Source organism: Panicum virgatum, chromosome 3N (genome assembly GCF_016808335.1).
Source record: "Panicum virgatum strain AP13 chromosome 3N, P.virgatum_v5, whole genome shotgun sequence".
NCBI classification, from domain to species: domain Eukaryota; kingdom Viridiplantae; phylum Streptophyta; class Magnoliopsida; order Poales; family Poaceae; genus Panicum; species Panicum virgatum.
This window is the reverse complement of record NC_053147.1, coordinates 1,593,039-1,610,725: the sequence shown is the minus strand read 5'-3', so window position 1 is coordinate 1,610,725 and position 17,687 is coordinate 1,593,039. Positions and strand designations below refer to the sequence as shown.

At 47.8% G+C, this 17,687-nt stretch overlaps 3 protein-coding genes across 3 annotated transcripts; all 3 read right to left on the bottom strand.

Moving 5' to 3' along the window:
* Positions 1-4,099: 4,099 nt before the first annotated feature.
* On the bottom strand, positions 4,100-7,344 carry LOC120663570 (probable ATP-dependent RNA helicase ddx5). Its single transcript, XM_039942435.1, has 6 exons — positions 6,554-7,344; positions 6,365-6,453; positions 6,139-6,238; positions 5,718-5,972; positions 5,138-5,307; positions 4,100-4,928 (listed from the first exon to the last, which is right to left on the bottom strand). Exons 1-6 carry the CDS (start codon positions 7,241-7,243, stop codon positions 4,658-4,660), a joined length of 1,575 nt encoding a protein of 524 aa, XP_039798369.1. The 5' UTR covers positions 7,244-7,344; the 3' UTR covers positions 4,100-4,657.
* Positions 7,345-8,827: 1,483 nt separating this feature from the next.
* LOC120663569 lies at positions 8,828-12,984 on the bottom strand. Its single transcript, XM_039942434.1, has 2 exons — positions 12,236-12,984; positions 8,828-8,949 (listed from the first exon to the last, which is right to left on the bottom strand). Exon 1 carries the CDS (start codon positions 12,737-12,739, stop codon positions 12,302-12,304), a length of 438 nt encoding a protein of 145 aa, XP_039798368.1. The 5' UTR covers positions 12,740-12,984; the 3' UTR covers positions 8,828-8,949; positions 12,236-12,301.
* A 1,104-nt stretch (positions 12,985-14,088) lies between these two features.
* On the bottom strand, positions 14,089-17,210 carry LOC120663568 (AT-hook motif nuclear-localized protein 7-like). The gene is made up of 5 exons (XM_039942433.1): positions 16,581-17,210; positions 16,024-16,091; positions 15,776-15,907; positions 15,061-15,216; positions 14,089-14,867 (listed from the first exon to the last, which is right to left on the bottom strand). Exons 1-5 carry the CDS (start codon positions 16,930-16,932, stop codon positions 14,529-14,531), a joined length of 1,047 nt encoding a protein of 348 aa, XP_039798367.1. The 5' UTR covers positions 16,933-17,210; the 3' UTR covers positions 14,089-14,528.
* Positions 17,211-17,687: the final 477 nt, after the last annotated feature.

The following is a 17,687-nucleotide window of genomic DNA, read 5'->3' as shown; positions in this document are numbered from 1 at the left end:
AAAATGGTGAAAGACCATGGCAGGGCACAGACGCTCAGTGGTAGTCAACGTTTACTAATGGTACGATTCTAGAAGACGAGCTCTCGGATCACCTATCACTATCAGAGACTCCAGGAAACATTCGTTTCACACTGATGGATGCACATCGTCTGAGCATGGGGGAAAAAAAAGAGGAGCAAATTTTGGAGCTTTTCCAAGCTTGGAGCCACCGAGGTTGCATACTCTCTTTCCCTGTCTTACTTTTGAATTTGTCCGTCGTTTGGAGACTGCTTGTCTCAATGAAAACGCATGTTTGAATTTGTCCGTCGTTCACATCTCGTGTTAGTTGCTCCATCCGTTCACATGCAGGAAATGTGTTTTTGTTTCGCTGCACTGCACTGCTCTTGTTCGTTTCTGGGAGCTCTAGGCTGTAGCTGCAGGCGGCTGCTGCTGTCTGTGGCAGGATGCACGGTGCATGGACCCGGCGCACATTGGCCTAACATGTCCGGCTGGCCCAGTGGGCCCGCCACCCACACTCACAGTATGGCCACTTTACCTCCTCCTTGCGCCCAGGAAGGAGAGTCCTCGTCACCCCTCAAAAAAAAAAAAAGGAAGGAGAGTCCTCGTCCTCCCGACCTCCCGTGTGCCTGCCCTGCCTGCCTGTGCTGTGCTGTGCAGCGACCTTCAGCATGACCTCCCTACCCACTGAGACGCTGAGAGACAGAGACGTGCATCTGCATTGGCGTCATGGTTGTCCTTGTCGTGGCGCCGAGCTATCTACCCCCTGCAGCCTGACGCTCGCTCGCTCGCTTGCTGATGGATGGACGGATCAACATCAACGGTGCTCTGCTCTGCTCTGCTCTTTTCTTGCCCGGTTCGTCGGTTCACACGAGTCAACGGCTCCATCGATCCGGCCACTGTAGCTCCCAGCTCCTCACAGCAGGCAGACGAGGGAGACGAAGCTAGCTACAGTAAGAGACAGCGACGTGGGTGCGCTGCGCAGAGGTGCCCTGCATCGGCGCGCACGCGGCCAGCCGGCGATGGCAGAGACAGATCATCGAGGACCCGGCTGGCTCCAAAGTCCAAACTACTGCTAGCTTACCTCGCCTGGTAAATATTAGGATTTAGAAACCACACAGTTAACTGGCAGTCAAACTATCATATATGATCGAATAATTTTTATACTGGAATAGATTTTTTTTGTTGCTCGAACAATTATTCTATGTTCAAAAAATGTTACAATTTTTTTGTTCTAGCAATAAAAAATTACTTATATTCAAAAAAATATTATATTTTTTATATTTATCGCGAACTGATATATTGAGTCAACCAGACCTCTTACTTTAAGCTCATCTAAGAACTCATCATACTCTTCTTCTACCGATCCACTCAGGGTCACTCGCGTGATCCCGAATAGTGCGCCCCCTGCTCTCTCACCACCCGTCACAAACTCACAATTTCCCTTACTTTCCTCTCATAAAAATAAAATCCCTTCCTTTCCGCAGAAAAAGGAGAGAGAGAGAGAAAGTGCAAGTAAGTCGCGCCGGAAAATCTCAGCACGCATGCATGAATGTCACTGTTCCAATGGCGGGCATCACGACACCCAATCCTGCAATACAATTTCAGTGTCGTCCGTCTTTGATATGCCGACGCCTGTATGTGTGAAAACATTATTGCCTTGCTGCTGGTAGTGGATGAGGAGAATGTGCCAACAAACGGTTCCTTGGAGCTCGCCCTGTCATTTTCACATCCTAATTTAAGCATGCATGCGAGGATCGGAGGTGCCGTAATCTCTGTGACCACAACCATGACGTCTGCCGTAATCTGGCAGCGAGTTTTGCACGCCAACCAAATTAAAGGTGAGCATGCAGAAGTAACGTTCACACTTCAGAATTGATGCTCTACATGGTATACACGCATGCCCTGCCTATAGACGACGATGATACTCAAGATCGAGCTTTACAATCAACTTTTTACTGGTGATGATCACAACAACTACGTACTATATATAGTAGTATAGTACTCTTTGTCAAGTTGCAGTCTTAGATTCTTTCTTCAGTTAGAAAGTCCGGCCTTAGTAGGTTCCTAGCCAAAGCATGTAAATTAACATATACATCATATACGTATTTGATTTGAAGTGATCCGCCCGCCGCTCAAGCACAAATGCAGCACCAATGCATTCCACGTGGCAGCAATACTAAATCCTGAAGCTAGCTAGGCAAGTAGGATTGATCATTCAGAATTCAGATATCATGGTGCAGTCGCCATCGCCTTCATCTGTGGACACGACCAGTTGCCTGCAGTTTAGCGAAGAGGGCAATCGATCTAGCGGCAATCGCGGCGAGTGAGATGTGTAAAGACGAAGAAGGCGCGCGTGCAGCAGCCAGCAATAAGCTAGCTAGCTAGGGGCCCTTGGCCTTTTTTTTTTCCTACTAGATAGTACGATGGCGAGTTGATGACAGTGAAGCTCCATGACATCGATCCTTTTCAGAAAGATCCCAAGTCCTCCTCCATGATCTATCATATCGCCAATGGATGGGCGCACATACACACGATGCTATCATGCTACTAGCGAGTGGGCAAATAATGTGCTTACTTAATTTAGCATGCATGCTAGCTGCTGATTGCTGACAAAGACGCAAACGTTTATCCTCGTGGCTGTAATGCGATTGGCGTGATGAGTGCTCCGGCCGATCCTCACTTTCTTTGAGGATTACCGAAACTGCTGCCGGAATGTTTGGGACTACGTGTTGATGCCCTAGGACGACATTGGTTGGACACAACTAGTACTAGCTAGTAGTGCTTAATACAAGCAAAACCACGAATATAGTAGCACACTTTACTTGAAGCCGTCAGAAGTCGAGCGATGCCGTATCCATGAGTCCACTTTTTGTATTGGTGTGAGTTAAGAATTGCCTGCACGCCTCCAAATGGCAGCAAAAAGGAGTGGCTGCAAACTTCTCATGGAGAAACTACATGTTCTATGCCGCTTGGCACCATGACTAGTATTTACAACTCAGGGAAAAGCAACCGAGCATGCACGCATGAGGCATGCCTGAACATGATTAATCGTCAGATTCTCTCTGACGAGACGAGAGCATGGATGGACTTGGCAGCCTTGGAAAGAAAAGATGTGCTCCTCTTCCCTACCTGAATGCTTAATAGTATGTAAACCCAAGACTTGCTTGTACAACAGCCCTGACCTGAACCACCTTAATTTACAGGGAGGTGTGCTCGATCAAGCATGTGCCCCGCTAAAAGGTCTAAGATATATGCTCGCATTAGACAAAGAGTTTCGTTGGCGGCGGCCAAGATCAGCGAGATGCTTGTGATCTGAAAAGGAAGAGAAAATAAAGGTCAGTCTGTGCTGCTGAAGGCTGAACTGCTTCAATGGAGCCAAGCCGTCCATTGGAAAATATTTGGTTACGACATGCTTCAGCTGCAAGAGTGCATTCATGTTCGTGGCTAAAAGATCACAAGGAACATTTTGCTTCAGAATTTGGTTGCCACGACAGGCTTCCGCTTCAAGCTTGCTGTTGCAGCTCATCGAGATCAGAACGAACATTTCATGGAGCATTTACAAAAGAAAAATACGATGAACAAGTGACTGCTATGATTTCAGAGGAATCAAGAAAGCAGATATCATAGTCGGGCTAGTCACATATGACGCCAACTCGTGCAAGGTGACTTTGTTTCCTTGCAGGACCAACAATCTGCTGCTCATGGTCCCGAGCCGAGTCACCAAGATCTTCCACTGCCGATGAGACGATCAGCATCCAGCCATAGCGCTCCCTTCGCAAAGCTTTCGTGGTGCGAATGCTAGGACCAATGCGACAAGGCAAAGGTTGCTGGACGGTGCACACAGCTCCCGTCCCGGACCCTTTAGTTGTTGCCACCAACTCAGCAGCAGTCAGCTGAAGAATCCATTGAGCTGACAGCAAGCTGATGAGTACGGTAAAGATGAAAAAGGTGCTTGATTAAAAGAAGCCTATGTCTTTGACATTTCGATGCGCTTTAAATATCTAGAGACCTATCCCTTCGAAAAGAGAAAGGGAGCAAATGGCGGTCCCTGGTGCCCGGCACAGCTCCTCTGACAAAATTCACAATAATAGAGGCCGGCTTCTTCCAGTACCAGAAAATGGTCTTCAAGGCATTCACATTTCACAACAAGAGCTAGTAGTGGTAGTGTAGTATTCAAGGCAGAGGCCTGAATATCATTGTCGTGCTTACAATTACAAATGAACTACATCCAGGAATGACAAAATTGACTGGTGACAAGAAGCGGGAATGGCAGCGACTAACCCGAATAAAAAAACTCGACCCGCGAGGGGCAAGTCGCCCCTCGGGCATTAATGTAAGAAGAAGGACCTCTCACGCAGGCCGAGAAAACCCCCGAACCCCTGCCCCCACCCTTACACAGGGCGCCGTAACCCATACCGTAACCCGTGTGAGAGCGGGCCGGGGTGAGCCGGGACCTATTTCCATGTGCTTTGGCGTGTGGGCAGACGAGGGGATTTTTTTAACCTCAGCCCGAAATTCGCTCCCACCGGGAGTCGAACCCAGGACCTTAGGAATGCTACTGAGGCCACCTAACCAATCCGGCCAGACACCCTTTCACAGCGACTAACCGGAATCACCAGGATATAATCTGGCTACTCCCATATGGTAATCAAGTCTGCTATGAAGACTCCAATTTTTTGAGAAATTCAGGCACCACCTGCCTGCAGTTTGCAAGAAGCTCAGCCAAAGGTTTCGCAACTGGAGCATCAGTGCTACAGAAGATACTATGGACCTCCCCTCCAATCATCTGACGAGCAACCCCAGTGAGGATCTCAATGTATTCATCGACTGAAGGAGGCAGATCAACCACCAACACAGTCTCAAATTCCTCTACATCTGTCAGCACCATGTTCTCCCGGTCTTTAACATGTACATTCATCAGCCCCACACTGCACAGATACAGATGCATTTAAGATGTCAAGAGTCTCGATCAAAAGATTATGTCCTGATTAAAATTCTCTAAGACTGAAACTCAAATTCTTATTTGAAATATGTTTGTTAAAAGTAACAAAGTAGCTATGCATGCTGCACAGGGTTAAGTTTGCATGAAGATATTGGAAATTGGTCAAAAACTACAGTGTTGTTGGGTTCACTGTACCTGCTGCATATGGTAAAAGAGTTGCTATGTGCGTCATCAGTCACTGTGCAATTTTCCAGTTTAAGTGATGATGATAGGTGCTGTGCATTTTGATTGCTTGCAGCTACTACCAGAACCTTTGATGACTTTTTAGCATGACTATGCAAAATCAGCTCTAGAATTTCCTTGACCTGAAAATAGAAAGTGTTCATCAGAACATCAAAGTGGCAACTGGAAACACACTAGAATCACCGAAGCATTTTGAACAGCTACTGCTCAGTAAAGCATCAGCCATGAATTGAATACAGACATGAGCCGTATTAGAGTAAACTAATACTCCACTAACTAGCATCCAGGGTCCAAATGCTTGTTCAGGTTATCAATGTCAGAGCACATCTACTGTCTGTGGTATGATGAGTATGACATCCTAAAAACAATGATCTCCAGCATGTAGGAAACACATTGTCTTACAATTAAGACTGGAGGTTCTGAAGAAAAATACAGTAGCTCACTAGCTATGCATTAATGCCCTCCTGGATAAGTTGCACACCCATGAAAGGTAACATACGATAGGCACATGAGGAATAAGAGATGCAGTTACCTTCGATGTTTTCAGCTCCTCCGACGGACAGAAGTGTACATGCTGCATTACAAAAGCACTTCGAGAAGAAACAGAATCGTCGATCGAGAGCTTTGTAATTCTTCCACGGAGAAGATTTTTAGCCATAGTTGCGACACTTTGGTCAGATGGGTCAGTGAAGATAGTTATCTGAAGATTGCTTGATATGGCATCTCTAATAGAAAAGATTTTGTCACTGACACTAAGGTCCAGGAAATATTTCAATCCGTCAATGACCTGTCAATTGACGTTGTCAATCTTTAGATGAAACTTGATAGTAGCATAGCTAACTATATGGAGAAAAGCAATAGAGAAAGTAGAACTACTAAGCATGGTAAGAGCCAAGATAAAAGAGTTGCTTAACTTATTGCAAAATTCATAATTTGTGGTGTGCAACACTTACCATCATTGATACACCTGATATGTCAATTGCCCTTAATGACACAAGTTCAAGAAGCCTCTCAGGGGTAGCTATAAGAAACTCTGGCTCACAAGTTTTCAGTCTGATAGAGTAATCCAAACAAAATGTATTAACACATTTGGTATTTATAAACCCTACGCAGCTAGGCTGACAGCTAACACTTTTCACATTTGCAATCAACAAAGGATGACACAGTGGTAAAACATACCCAGAGATCTGGTGCTCAATGGAAGCGCCAGGATGCAAGCTCACTGAATGAATCCCAAGAGGCTTCAGGGGTTTGCATATTGATCGCACCTGTCCAAACAACATCAAATATATAACAAAATCATTCCCATTTTGATCATTGACTAACACACGAACAGCATAACAGGACGAGCAAAATTGCAGTACTAACTCGCGCGGCCTTTTCCTGGGACGGGACGAGGTATAGCAGGAAGGGGCAGGAGACGACCATCCCAAGCCTCTCCTTTCTGGCGACGATGTCGCAGGCGGTGGAGACGAGCCACGCTGTCTGTTCCAGCGTGGCGCACGAGCCGCTAGTATCGAGCACGTCGGTCGGCGCCGGGGCGCAGCAGCACCTCCAGAGCTCCACGCCCCAGTCGCCGGCGCCATGGATGCTGCCGCCGCCGTCCTCGGGCGCTACAGCATCCCGGATGGCGTTAAGGCAGACTACCAGGAACTTGGACGGCCGGTCAAAGTCCACACGGCCGCCCTCTTTCGTTTCCGTCGCGCCCTCGCGTATGGCCTTCGACTTGGTCTTAGTCCCGACCTTGGCCGGCTGCCGCTTTTTAGTGTTCCCGTCCTTCTTGGGGTTGTCGTCCTTGGCCACGACGGCGGCGTCAGCAGTGTCGTCGGTCGGCTCCTCGTCCTTGCGCTTCTTCCCGTGGCGCTCGTTGAAGGGGTCTTCGGGCGTGGGGAGCGAGAAGCACATGCCCTCGCAGCCGCGGCGCTTCCCGGACTTGCGGCGGCGCTTGGAGGCGATGATTGCCGCGACCCGCGCGGAGACAGCGTTCTCGCTGCTGCGCAGGCGCTTGCGGCGCACCCGGTTGCGCTTCCGCGCCAACGCATCATCGCCCTTCGCCATCTAGGCTTCGACGGCTGGTCCGCTCCGGCGAGTCGAACGGAAACGGCAGCCGCCGGGAGGGGAGGAGACGCCAGCGCTTGTGCGGCCAACCGGCGGTTGTGCCAAAACCTAGCAAAAGCCTCTCTGACAAGGACGGGCCGGTGGAGATACTCATGGGCTGGATTTGTGGCCCAGTATGCAGTTCGCGTTGCAACCTGGTATGGGCCTTCCGTTGGTTGCGGCCGAAGTGGAAGAAGATAAGGGCCTTTCCTTGGACTTGTAAGGCAATGGGCTGGGCTGACTAGGTCGGGCCAAACTGAACCTGTGCCGGGTTCGTGACCGTTGTTCTCTTCTGATGACGATGAAAGGTATTTCCCACGACCACACCACACAACCAAGCGACCAAACGAGAGCCTTCTTTCCCTTCCTTCAGCTTCCTGCGGCGACACAGTAAAGGGCGACCCAAGGGCGATTCACTCTCCGGCGTCAATCTCGTCGGCTCCCTTTCGCATCCGGTTGCCTCTCCGGCACCGGAGGTGGATGGGAGCCACGGAATTGGCGATCCGTATATATATCCCTCCTATCTAGTTTAGATTTAGGTTGGCTAGGGTTAGGTGTCCCCATGACCTTGGTATCGATTGGGGCTATTTTGTTCCTGTCAATTCTCTCCGGTGGTGATGCAGCTGATGGATCTCGCTGGAGCAGATCAAGGGAGATGCGTTTCCCCTCGGCAATGTATGCGTTGAGGGTCTTTTGATTCCTCGTCTTCGCCTCGGATGTCGTCGTTGTTCTTCGACCTCGGTGCAGTGCCGAAGGTGAGCTCTTTTGTTTCCTCCCGAGCTCCTCTGTCGTTGCTTGTGTCGGTGGTGAGCCGGATTTGGTTGTGGCTGGGCTGTGCATGGTGCTTGGCGATGGCGTCCTCTGCGGAGGATTCGGTGCCAACGGGTACGTTAAGGTTGTTTTCCTATGTGTTGGTGACCGATTCCTCTGAATGTTTCTCTGTGCCGTCAAAGTCTATGGCAGCAACGGCAACGCTGACCTCGCAAGCTACTACAAGGTGGCTGTTGTGTGGAATCTTGGGAGGTGTTGTCCCTTCCTCGTCTTCGTCGTCGCCGGCGGTAGATTTGAGAGGTTTGCCTACCAGCTCGCTAAAAAGCCGGATTGGAATCTGTGTCCCATCTTCTACGGTGGTTCTACTTTCCCTCGGAGTTCGTCGTCGTCCAGTGGTGTGGGAGCTCTGGTGTCTGTGGTGTCAGATTCCTCAATATCCGTCGACGATCAGCCGGGTCGTTCATCGGTTACAAAACAAGTCGGGTTCGACATACTACACAAGACGGCGGAAAAAATCTATGTTGCTTCACCAGAGAGAAGATAGTGCGCTTCGACCGAAGACCAGGAGCTTACAAGAACTTGGTTGTATTTTTTTCTGTTCATGAGTATTCTTGTAACTTTTATGTTGTAACCGTCAAAATCTTTATATGAAATATATACCCGGTTTCTCAAAAAAAAATTCTGATGACGATGAATAACGCCATCCCTGATCGAGGAGAGGACAGAGCTCATGAAAGTGAGGAAGGTCAGGAGATGCACGCCACAAAGATCAAATTTGCAAGTAATCGCGATTTAAATTGAAAGTTAATCTGAGTTTAATTCACATTCGATTATTGATTGATTAGGGGCTTAGTGCACCAGAACACAGTTCACGTCCAAGCTCAACAATCACCACATCTTACAATACGATTTCCGCACCAAAAGAAGGAAGGAGAGTGTGGCCACGTCATCAGAAAAAATCGCGCCCGTCCATCCGGCGACCAACGGCCGGCTGCTGGCCGAGCCCATCCTCCCCGCGTCCCGCTCCTCGCCGCCGCTGGGCGACGCGACGCCCCGCCGGCTCCTCACAGCGCAGGCCCGAGCCTCCTCGCGCCCCACAGGGCGCCGCGCGCGCCCGCAGCCGGCCCGAGGTCCGGCCGCCTGGTCACAGCTCCCCCCGAGCCGGATCCGACCGCCGCAGGAGAGAGAGAGGGAGGGAGAGGGAGAGGAGGGAGAGAAAGGGCGGCCAGACGCCGAGGCCCGTACGCCGCCGCCGCGAGCTCGTCGCCGTCGCCCGTGGCCCCGCCGCCGCGCCACGCAGGCCGAGCTCGAGGCCACGCCGCCGCAGCCAGGTCCGGGCCGCTCGAGGTTGCGCGCTCGCGGATGGAGAGGAAGGGGGCGAGGTGCGGGCTCGCGAGCTCCAGGCACCGCCTCCGTCCTCCTGCCCGAGCAGCAGCGCCGCCGTGCCTTGCACCGGCCACCGCGGATGCTGACGGACGGCTAGGATCCCATGCAGGGTACCGGGCCGGGCATCGCCTCCGTCCTCCGGCCCGACCTCCCTCCTTAGCGCGAGACGCGGAGTAACGCCGGGCCGCCGCGCCGCCCCAAGCTGTCCGCTGGGCCACCGCGGAGGACGAGAACGGAGGAGGACGACGCCACGCGCCGTCAGGAAGCCACGCCGAGCCGCCGCGGCAGCCGCTAGGCCGCGCGCCGCCGGGTCGGGACGCACAGCCGCAGCTCGCCTGTGTCGCACACTCGCCGCCCCGCTCCCACGGCGAGCGTAGCAGCCCGGCGGCCGGCGCAGCGCAGAGCAGGCGAGAGGAGCAGGCAAGCGCCGGGCGGAGCAGGCAAGCCAGCGGACGGCCGCCGCCGCAGCGAGAGACAGCAGAGAGACAAAGAGAGCGGTAGAGATTGAGACAGAGAGTTTGACAGACAAATGAGGCGCACAGAGTTCGAGACCCACAAACACACCCACTCCCACGCACGGGCTCTCATGCCGAAACAAAAAACAAAGCCAATCTTCCTCACACAAGAAACACACCGCTGCCACGTCACCGATTTCCACCCTTGGAACGGAGCACTCTCATTGGCTACTCCTGTTACTTCATAAAAAAAAGCTTATGTACATGTTTTATGTAAAATAGTTTCGAACTTATAATTTCCAGCAAATTTCGGTGCTTATTGGCAGTCCATACTTTAGCATGCTTTATTACGAGAAACTAAACACCTATAATATTTATCTACCTAAGCATGCATCTTTAATTTTTTTAATTTTCTCTTGCTGAACCTGTATGGAAAACATAAATAGTTAAAGACAACTAATCAGGATGTCACTTCTCAGTAAAGATACACAAGCATATCAAATGATATTCTAAAATAGTTTATCTGTGTTACACGATTATAGAACAAAACATTGTATTATAACCAAAAGTGTTTTAGAATTCCAAATAGGTTTTCAATCATGATGGGAGATTTCTTCCTAAAATTGTTCGGTTACAATTTTCTTTTCTTTAAGAAGTCATATGACTTCTTCAAAAAAGGAACCCTAAATATTTTCATTTTTAAAACTAAAAAATATTGACATCCTATTTTATGCTACAATAGCGTAATCAAAGAGAGTTCATATGAAACCCATATGCGACAATATGCAAACATAACATGAACATGATGTTCAAATGAACAAATACTATGACTACATTCTAAATATTCCATTTTTGCCCTTCTATGCATTATTTAATTAGAACAAATTCTAAATACATTCTATAAATTCATCCAAATGCATACAAATTAACCAAAAGTGATCGAACATGTCTTCATGCCCAAACCCATTGAAATGAAACATCTTGAAATTAAAAAATGTTCAGCATAAAGAGCAACCTACAACTTCGCTACAGAGCAAATTTAGAAATCCGAAGCTCTATAGACCCTGGTTATTTACAAAATAGTCTTTAAATAGAAAATATATATAGTAATATTTTACAATATAGTCTCTAGGTATTTATTATATAGTCTTCAAATAATAAAACAATATAGAAACACAATGGTGTATACAAATGGTATTCATAATTAATCATAGATTTCATGTAAATGATATAGTATCCAAATAAGAAAACAATATAGCAACACAATGATATATAGAAATGGTATTTATAATTGATCATGGATTGCACGTAAAGTATTAAACAGTCAGATAGACAGTATTGTCTATGGGTTCGAAAAGTTGTCTATTTAGCTGTCTGTATTTTCTTTAAAATATCAAAAATAATATCCTACTTAAATAGTAGCATCACAACAACGGAGAGCCTAAAATTTATACCATGCATTATTACAACTTATACGAGAATGGAACCTATAGTCCACGACAACTCTTAAATTTGATGAATAATTAGTATTTCTATACATACAAATAATATATACATACATTGACAAATTATTCACTGCATAACCCAACCTGGCACGGCAATATGAAAAACTTAAGTTGCTCAACACTTCTAAATATGAAATTTTTTAATTGAGAAAACTTTCAAATTGAAAGTACTTTTGCAATACATTAGGAAAAATATTTATATGATCCACCGCACATCCGCCGCAAGGCACCATAAAAGTATAGTCTACAAAATAGCTCCAAAAAAAAGCAACGCTATTACACCATATCAAATAGACAAATCAGCCCAGGAACACCCTTTTATGCCAATGCCATATATTTATTCTACTATAGAAGTTATCCTACGAAAAACTGCAGCACTGAGCTCCGAACAAAAATAATGCGAAAATAACAAATTAGCATATTCATCCCACCTACGTTACAATTCTGAAAAAAAACATCAAACTACGTACATTCTTATTCCACGTATTAAATAAATTTACACCAACTAGAATACGTTCCAATCGTTACTGCTACAAAAGCAACATTATACATACAATTCGATCACCATTCTTCTATAGTTTCTCATGCTACGTCCACAATAATACATCATATTTTAATACAACCACTACATTCTTAAAAAAATAATACGCCTACTAATTAAAATATCTTTTCGAAAATACATTAAGTAACACACTAATTGCGCTTCGGCCTCCCTAATAAACTATCTTACCCCTTCTTTCAAAAAAAGATCAACAAAATAATATACAAAATTTCATATAATACACACAAAAGTTAAAAAGCAGGTCACGCGCAGCAACGCTGCGCGGCCTTTCTAGTGGATGACGATGGGCAATGAGTTGCTAGGTGAGGTCTCAGAAGCCAGCTAGAAGTACTGGAGCTAGCTACTGCTGCTGTTCCTGGAGCAGGGGCGGCGCGACGTCGACCCTGGCGACGCCGTCCCTGCCCTCGGCCACCTTGGCGACCTCCACCTCCCCGACGACCACGTCCTTGGCCACCTCGTCCACGGCTCCGTCGTCGTCCTCGTAGTTGGGGTCGTTGGGGTCGATGGCGGGCGGCGCCGGGTCGAGCTCGTCCTCGACGAGGCCGCCGGGGCCCTCCCAGGTGTACTTGCCGCCGCGGCCCGACTTGGGCGGCGGGGTGCCGATGCCGACGCCGCGGGGCGCGTTGGCGGGGTGGCGCTCGAAGCGGTGGAAGCCCTGCTCCTCGAGCTTGCGCTCGATGTACTTGGCGGTGTCCGGGCGGCGCGCCTCCGGGACGGGCAGTTTCTCCGTCACCTTCTTGCCCTCCTCGTCGCGGTGCGTCACGCGCATGTACGCCATCGTCGATCTCGTCGCACTGGGGCTCTGCGACTGCGAGAGAGAATAAGGATCGATTATTCGAGTTGCGTCGTTTGATCGATCGAGGTGTCTGCTGAATTGGGGCGTTGCTCTCGGCTTGAATGAATTGGGCCGATGGGGCGAGAGAGATTTATAGTGGAGGCGGGGCGTGGGGGTGAGCGGGGCGAGCGGTGGATGGAGGAGCGGGGAGGAGTCTAGAAGGCGAGCGAAGGTGGCAGAAGCAGAGGGCGACATCTAGAGCCACCACCGCCTCCGCTCGAAATATCCATTCGCCCGCCCTGCGTGACGTGCAGATGCTGGGATGCTCGTGTGGCGACAACTGATTGGCGATTTGGTGCGGCCGCCGCACTTCTGCTTCAGCCTTCTCTCTATTGGTGGTCTTGTTTGGTTTCTCCTCGGGCTAGAAATAATTTTATTTTGACTGATAATTACGTGATAAATAAAGTCAGTTTACAAAATCAACTTCAGAACTCCCGCACTAGTGACCCTAAAAAATCTAATGAAGTTTTTGACCGCGCAATTAGAGGATGGTTATTGTAGCATCACTGTAACCAATCATCGATTAATTACAGTCATTAGATTCGTCGGAAAAGTTGTACTCATCCTTAAAAAGATTTTGCAAATAGATTTCATTTAGTACATCATACATGCGAGATTCCCTTTTCGAAAAACATGCGCCCTAGAATTCTTGCAAAATCAAACAAGGTCGGTGTTTGGAATCCGATCACAAAATGCAGATATGATTTGCGTCTCGCGTCAGCAAAGGCACAGCCGGATGCAATGCGGCCTTGTTTGGCATTTAAAAAATAGCACGTAAGTTTCTCGGAAAAAAAAATCTCGCATACATAAAAGTACTAAATAAAGTCTACTTGTAAAACTTTTTTAGAGATGATGGTAACTTTTCGCGACGAATTTAATGACAGTAATTAATCGATGATTGGCTACAGTGGTTCCACAGTAACCATCATCTAATCGCGCGGTCAAAGTTCTTATTAGATTCTTCAGGGTCACTAGCACGGAAGTTCTGAAATTAGTTTTATAAACTGGCTTTATTTGATACCATAATTAACGAAGCACGCTAAAATCGTAGCAGGAACCAAACGAAGTACGTGCTGCGCCATCCGAAGGCGTCCACGTCATCAGATCCGTTGTCTAGGACAGGGTGTCGACGTCATCAGATGGGCAGGGCCCCAGTGCCCACAGCCCACAGCAGCAGCACGCCATGAGCCCATGACCATCCAAAACAAAACTCAACAACAGTTCACCGTTCACAGATGCTTTACCAGATGCAAATTACCGTGCTAGAATGTATGAAGTGAAGATTAACATGGAGAACATTCCTGATTCCTCGATCCATCACCATCAGATTCACCAACAACAGAACACGCCACATAGCACAACCCAGCATGAACAGCTTGCCTGAAAGGAAGACTGATAAGAGGACTAGAGCTAAATCAAGACTGATATATAAAAGGACTAGAGCTAAATTAACTGCCAGAGTCATGACCAAAAACAACAGCATGAACCCAACAAACTGGCATCTCCTCTCTAAACAGACGCAGATTAGTTCATTAGAGCATCTACCACATTCTACTCATCTTGGCTAAATCAACCTTACTTCATCATTCTAGCTTAGTTTCTCCCCACCAAATCGCACTTAGCTAATCGATCGGCTAGTGTCACGCATGGACAGCAAGTGCCATGCTCTACAAAATGTGTCAGACAGCAATGAGGCGACCAAAAATAATGACGACCGCCATGGCCAATTCTTCTACTCCTGGGGAGTCAAGCTGACGTTGATGTCAGGTGAAGGTGAAGCCCTGTGCGCCACGGGCTGTGAGCTTGCAGGCCAGCCAACCATGGTGAAGCCCATCGTGTTCAAGTTCATGGCGCCGTGCTCCGCGTTAGCATGGGGTTGTGGGGGCATGGCAGAGGCTGGCGGTGCATGGAATCCGTTGCCTGGAGCAGCATGAGAGATTGGCATTGCCGCTGTGAGCACAGGAGGGGGAGCCACAGGTGCAGGGAGTGCCGGAGCAGATGCTTGTTGCTGCAAGTTCATCCTCCTCTGATGCTGCTTCAGACTATTGGGCAGGAAGCTCCCAACAACCACCTGCCCAAATGGTTTGTGTTATAGAGTTATTAGTTAACAAAATAGATACAATCTATGTGTCTCTGTCATTAAGTACACGACTCGTTTCAGATTAAAATGAATCAAAAAGACGTCAGTATTTCCTGTCTTGGCGAGTTAAGTATAACAATAACATCATTGGTAATTTGATACAGGTTTTGCAGAGGGCTTTTACCTGTATAGGACTCGCAGCACGCAGCATTCCAGCCACTACACCGCCAACCACACGGCCATCGGGGCCAGCAAGAGAGACGCTGAGTCCACCGGTTCTCCTCCTACCTTCCTCAGCCATTGTGAAAGAGCCCATCAATTGCAGAATCTCAAAACGGCCCTGATGATCAGATACACTCAGTTCGTTTAATCATGACCAGCATAGACGCAGACACCCATGGTGTATGAAGACTTTGCCATCCTATTGCGACTAACAACTTAGAAACAATGCCATTTCTCATGCAGATGGGAGATTTTAGAAGTCCCGTGGCCATTTATAAAACTTGACAAGTTTCTGCATATTTTAACAGAGTCTAACTTACGCTTTACGAATGCTTGGGTAAATCAAACCTATAATGGGCGTAGAACAAAATGCCTACCAGCTGCTGAATACAGTGCGTGCCTGTTTCATGATGTATCAGCAATCAAGTCAAAGAATGTGATTTGCATGGCTGAATCTTTCAGCGTGGGTGGTTAAGATTTTTCATAACATTGCAACACGCTATATTGCAAAGGAAATCATTGTACTTGATGTGAGTATAAGCAATATTACTAATACTGAACAGACCAAATTTGTGCAGTGATCAGGGCTTCCAAGTTCTCAGAAATTCACAACAGCTGGTAGGTCCTAAGTCCTAGCTCGAACATTACAAGAACGATAAGATGCAAAGAGTCCTTACCTCGTAGGTGAAGGTGCTACCAGATGAATCCGGCTGCCTCAGTGTTACATTAGAGATTGTCCCATTGGCAGAGAGGATGCAGATCGAGCGTGGACCCTTCTGAGAAAATGACATTATGCGCGCAGCCACATCCTACCAACGAATTGGGCAAGAAAGCTCAGTGACACCCTCAAGACCAGCACTGCACACTAGTCAAACAATGCCAAACTAGCTGCAGAGAAACGTGATGCTGTGAAGATAAGTCTTACCTCCCCAGTACCCACGATGATGACATGAGGTGTGAAACTCCCTCCAGCTGAAAGCGCATACCATTCCCCTTTTGCATTTGAAGAAACCAGTCAGACAGAGAAACGAACGATTTTTAAGTAACTATAAACTACTAGATGATGAAAAATAGACCATAATCACGGCTAATCTGCAAGAAATCTAACTAAACCATGCGAAAGGATTAGGTCGATTAGGTAATCCACCCAGGAAAAATCTCCCCAAGAAAGAATGCGCGCGCAAGATTGATAGGAAGAAAGGGGATAAAACATAATAATCGCTGCGATTTTTGACGCTGAAGATGAATGGGACAACGAACAGCAGAACCGTGGTAACTGGTACGGAATAAACGGATAGTAACTAGTTCAGTGTGAAAAGCATATATACACAGCAGCCAAACTGGACCCCATCTAAGCAATGTAACAGAGATCAACAAGGGGAGCAGACCTAGCAGGAAATTGTAAAGCAAAAATAGAAGGAAAAAATCCTGGTTGCTCAAGAAGGAAGAGGAAGCTTTGCAGTGCAGACGGTGCATACTGACCTAGAGTGGCTAGGATCTGGCGCCTGCCGGAACCGCGCGGGCGGCCCCTGCGCCGTCCGGAGCTCAAGTTGGCATGCTCACTCTGCCCAGCCGTCCGCATGCCGTTGTCCCCTGCGGCCTCGCTCGGATTGTCCCCGCCCAGACTCCACGCAAGTGGAGTTGCAGTGGCATCCCCTCCGTGGCCAGCTTCCGCCGGGGGCGGAGACGCCGTGGGGGATGTCGACGGCGAGGAGGGAGAGGACTGGTACCCCTTTGCTGCTTCTTGCGCCTCTGCCATGGTTATGTCTGCTCTGAAGAGACCATGACCGGATTCATGGCCTCCTGCCACTGCAATGCCTTCCCTTCCCTCCATGTAGAATGTGAAGGACTCTTCTTGGTTAGAACTTGGAGCTTTCTGGGTAAATTTCTCTCTCTTGGTTTGCTACTTGCTTGCTTGGACTCGAACAAAGTGGATTGCAGTCAAGAACAAGCACCTATTCTAGCTTGGCTTGTGTCCGGTTGCTACCAGGCACCAGCATGCAGCAGCTGGCTGTGCCAGTAATATACAGAAGTCATCAGGGATAGGAATTTTTTAATAATTGAAAATGACAAATAAAAATGAACGAGATTTTGGGGGCAGAAACTGCACAAGAATGGTGGGGTTTCCCGTTTCCTGCTCTCTATGATCCTCTCTCTCCTTTGACCAACTATCCGATTGGTTGGACTGCAAAAGTGTACTGGAGTCCAACAAACCTTCAATTTTCTATTGAACAGTAAAGCAGCGAATGGGACAAACAATTTCTCCGAGAAATGGATAGGATAAATAAAAATACGCTCTAACTGATTGCAGTGTATACATTGATTTATGAAGTCCATTTTTTTTTCATCATCATGATAACTCAGATTTGAATACTCTCTGCTTTTCCTTTATAAAGTCTTTTCTTGCGCGTTGATACACTTTGAGGGGAAGATCCTGCAGGTGAGAGAAAGCAATCACATTGGGGGTTGTACCATACAGTTCATTACTGCTCACTCCATCTCCAGCTATCTATGTGTACATCTATCCTGCACACTTTTGTTTATCACATTTTGCAATTAGAATGGATCATCATCATCCTAACATATAAA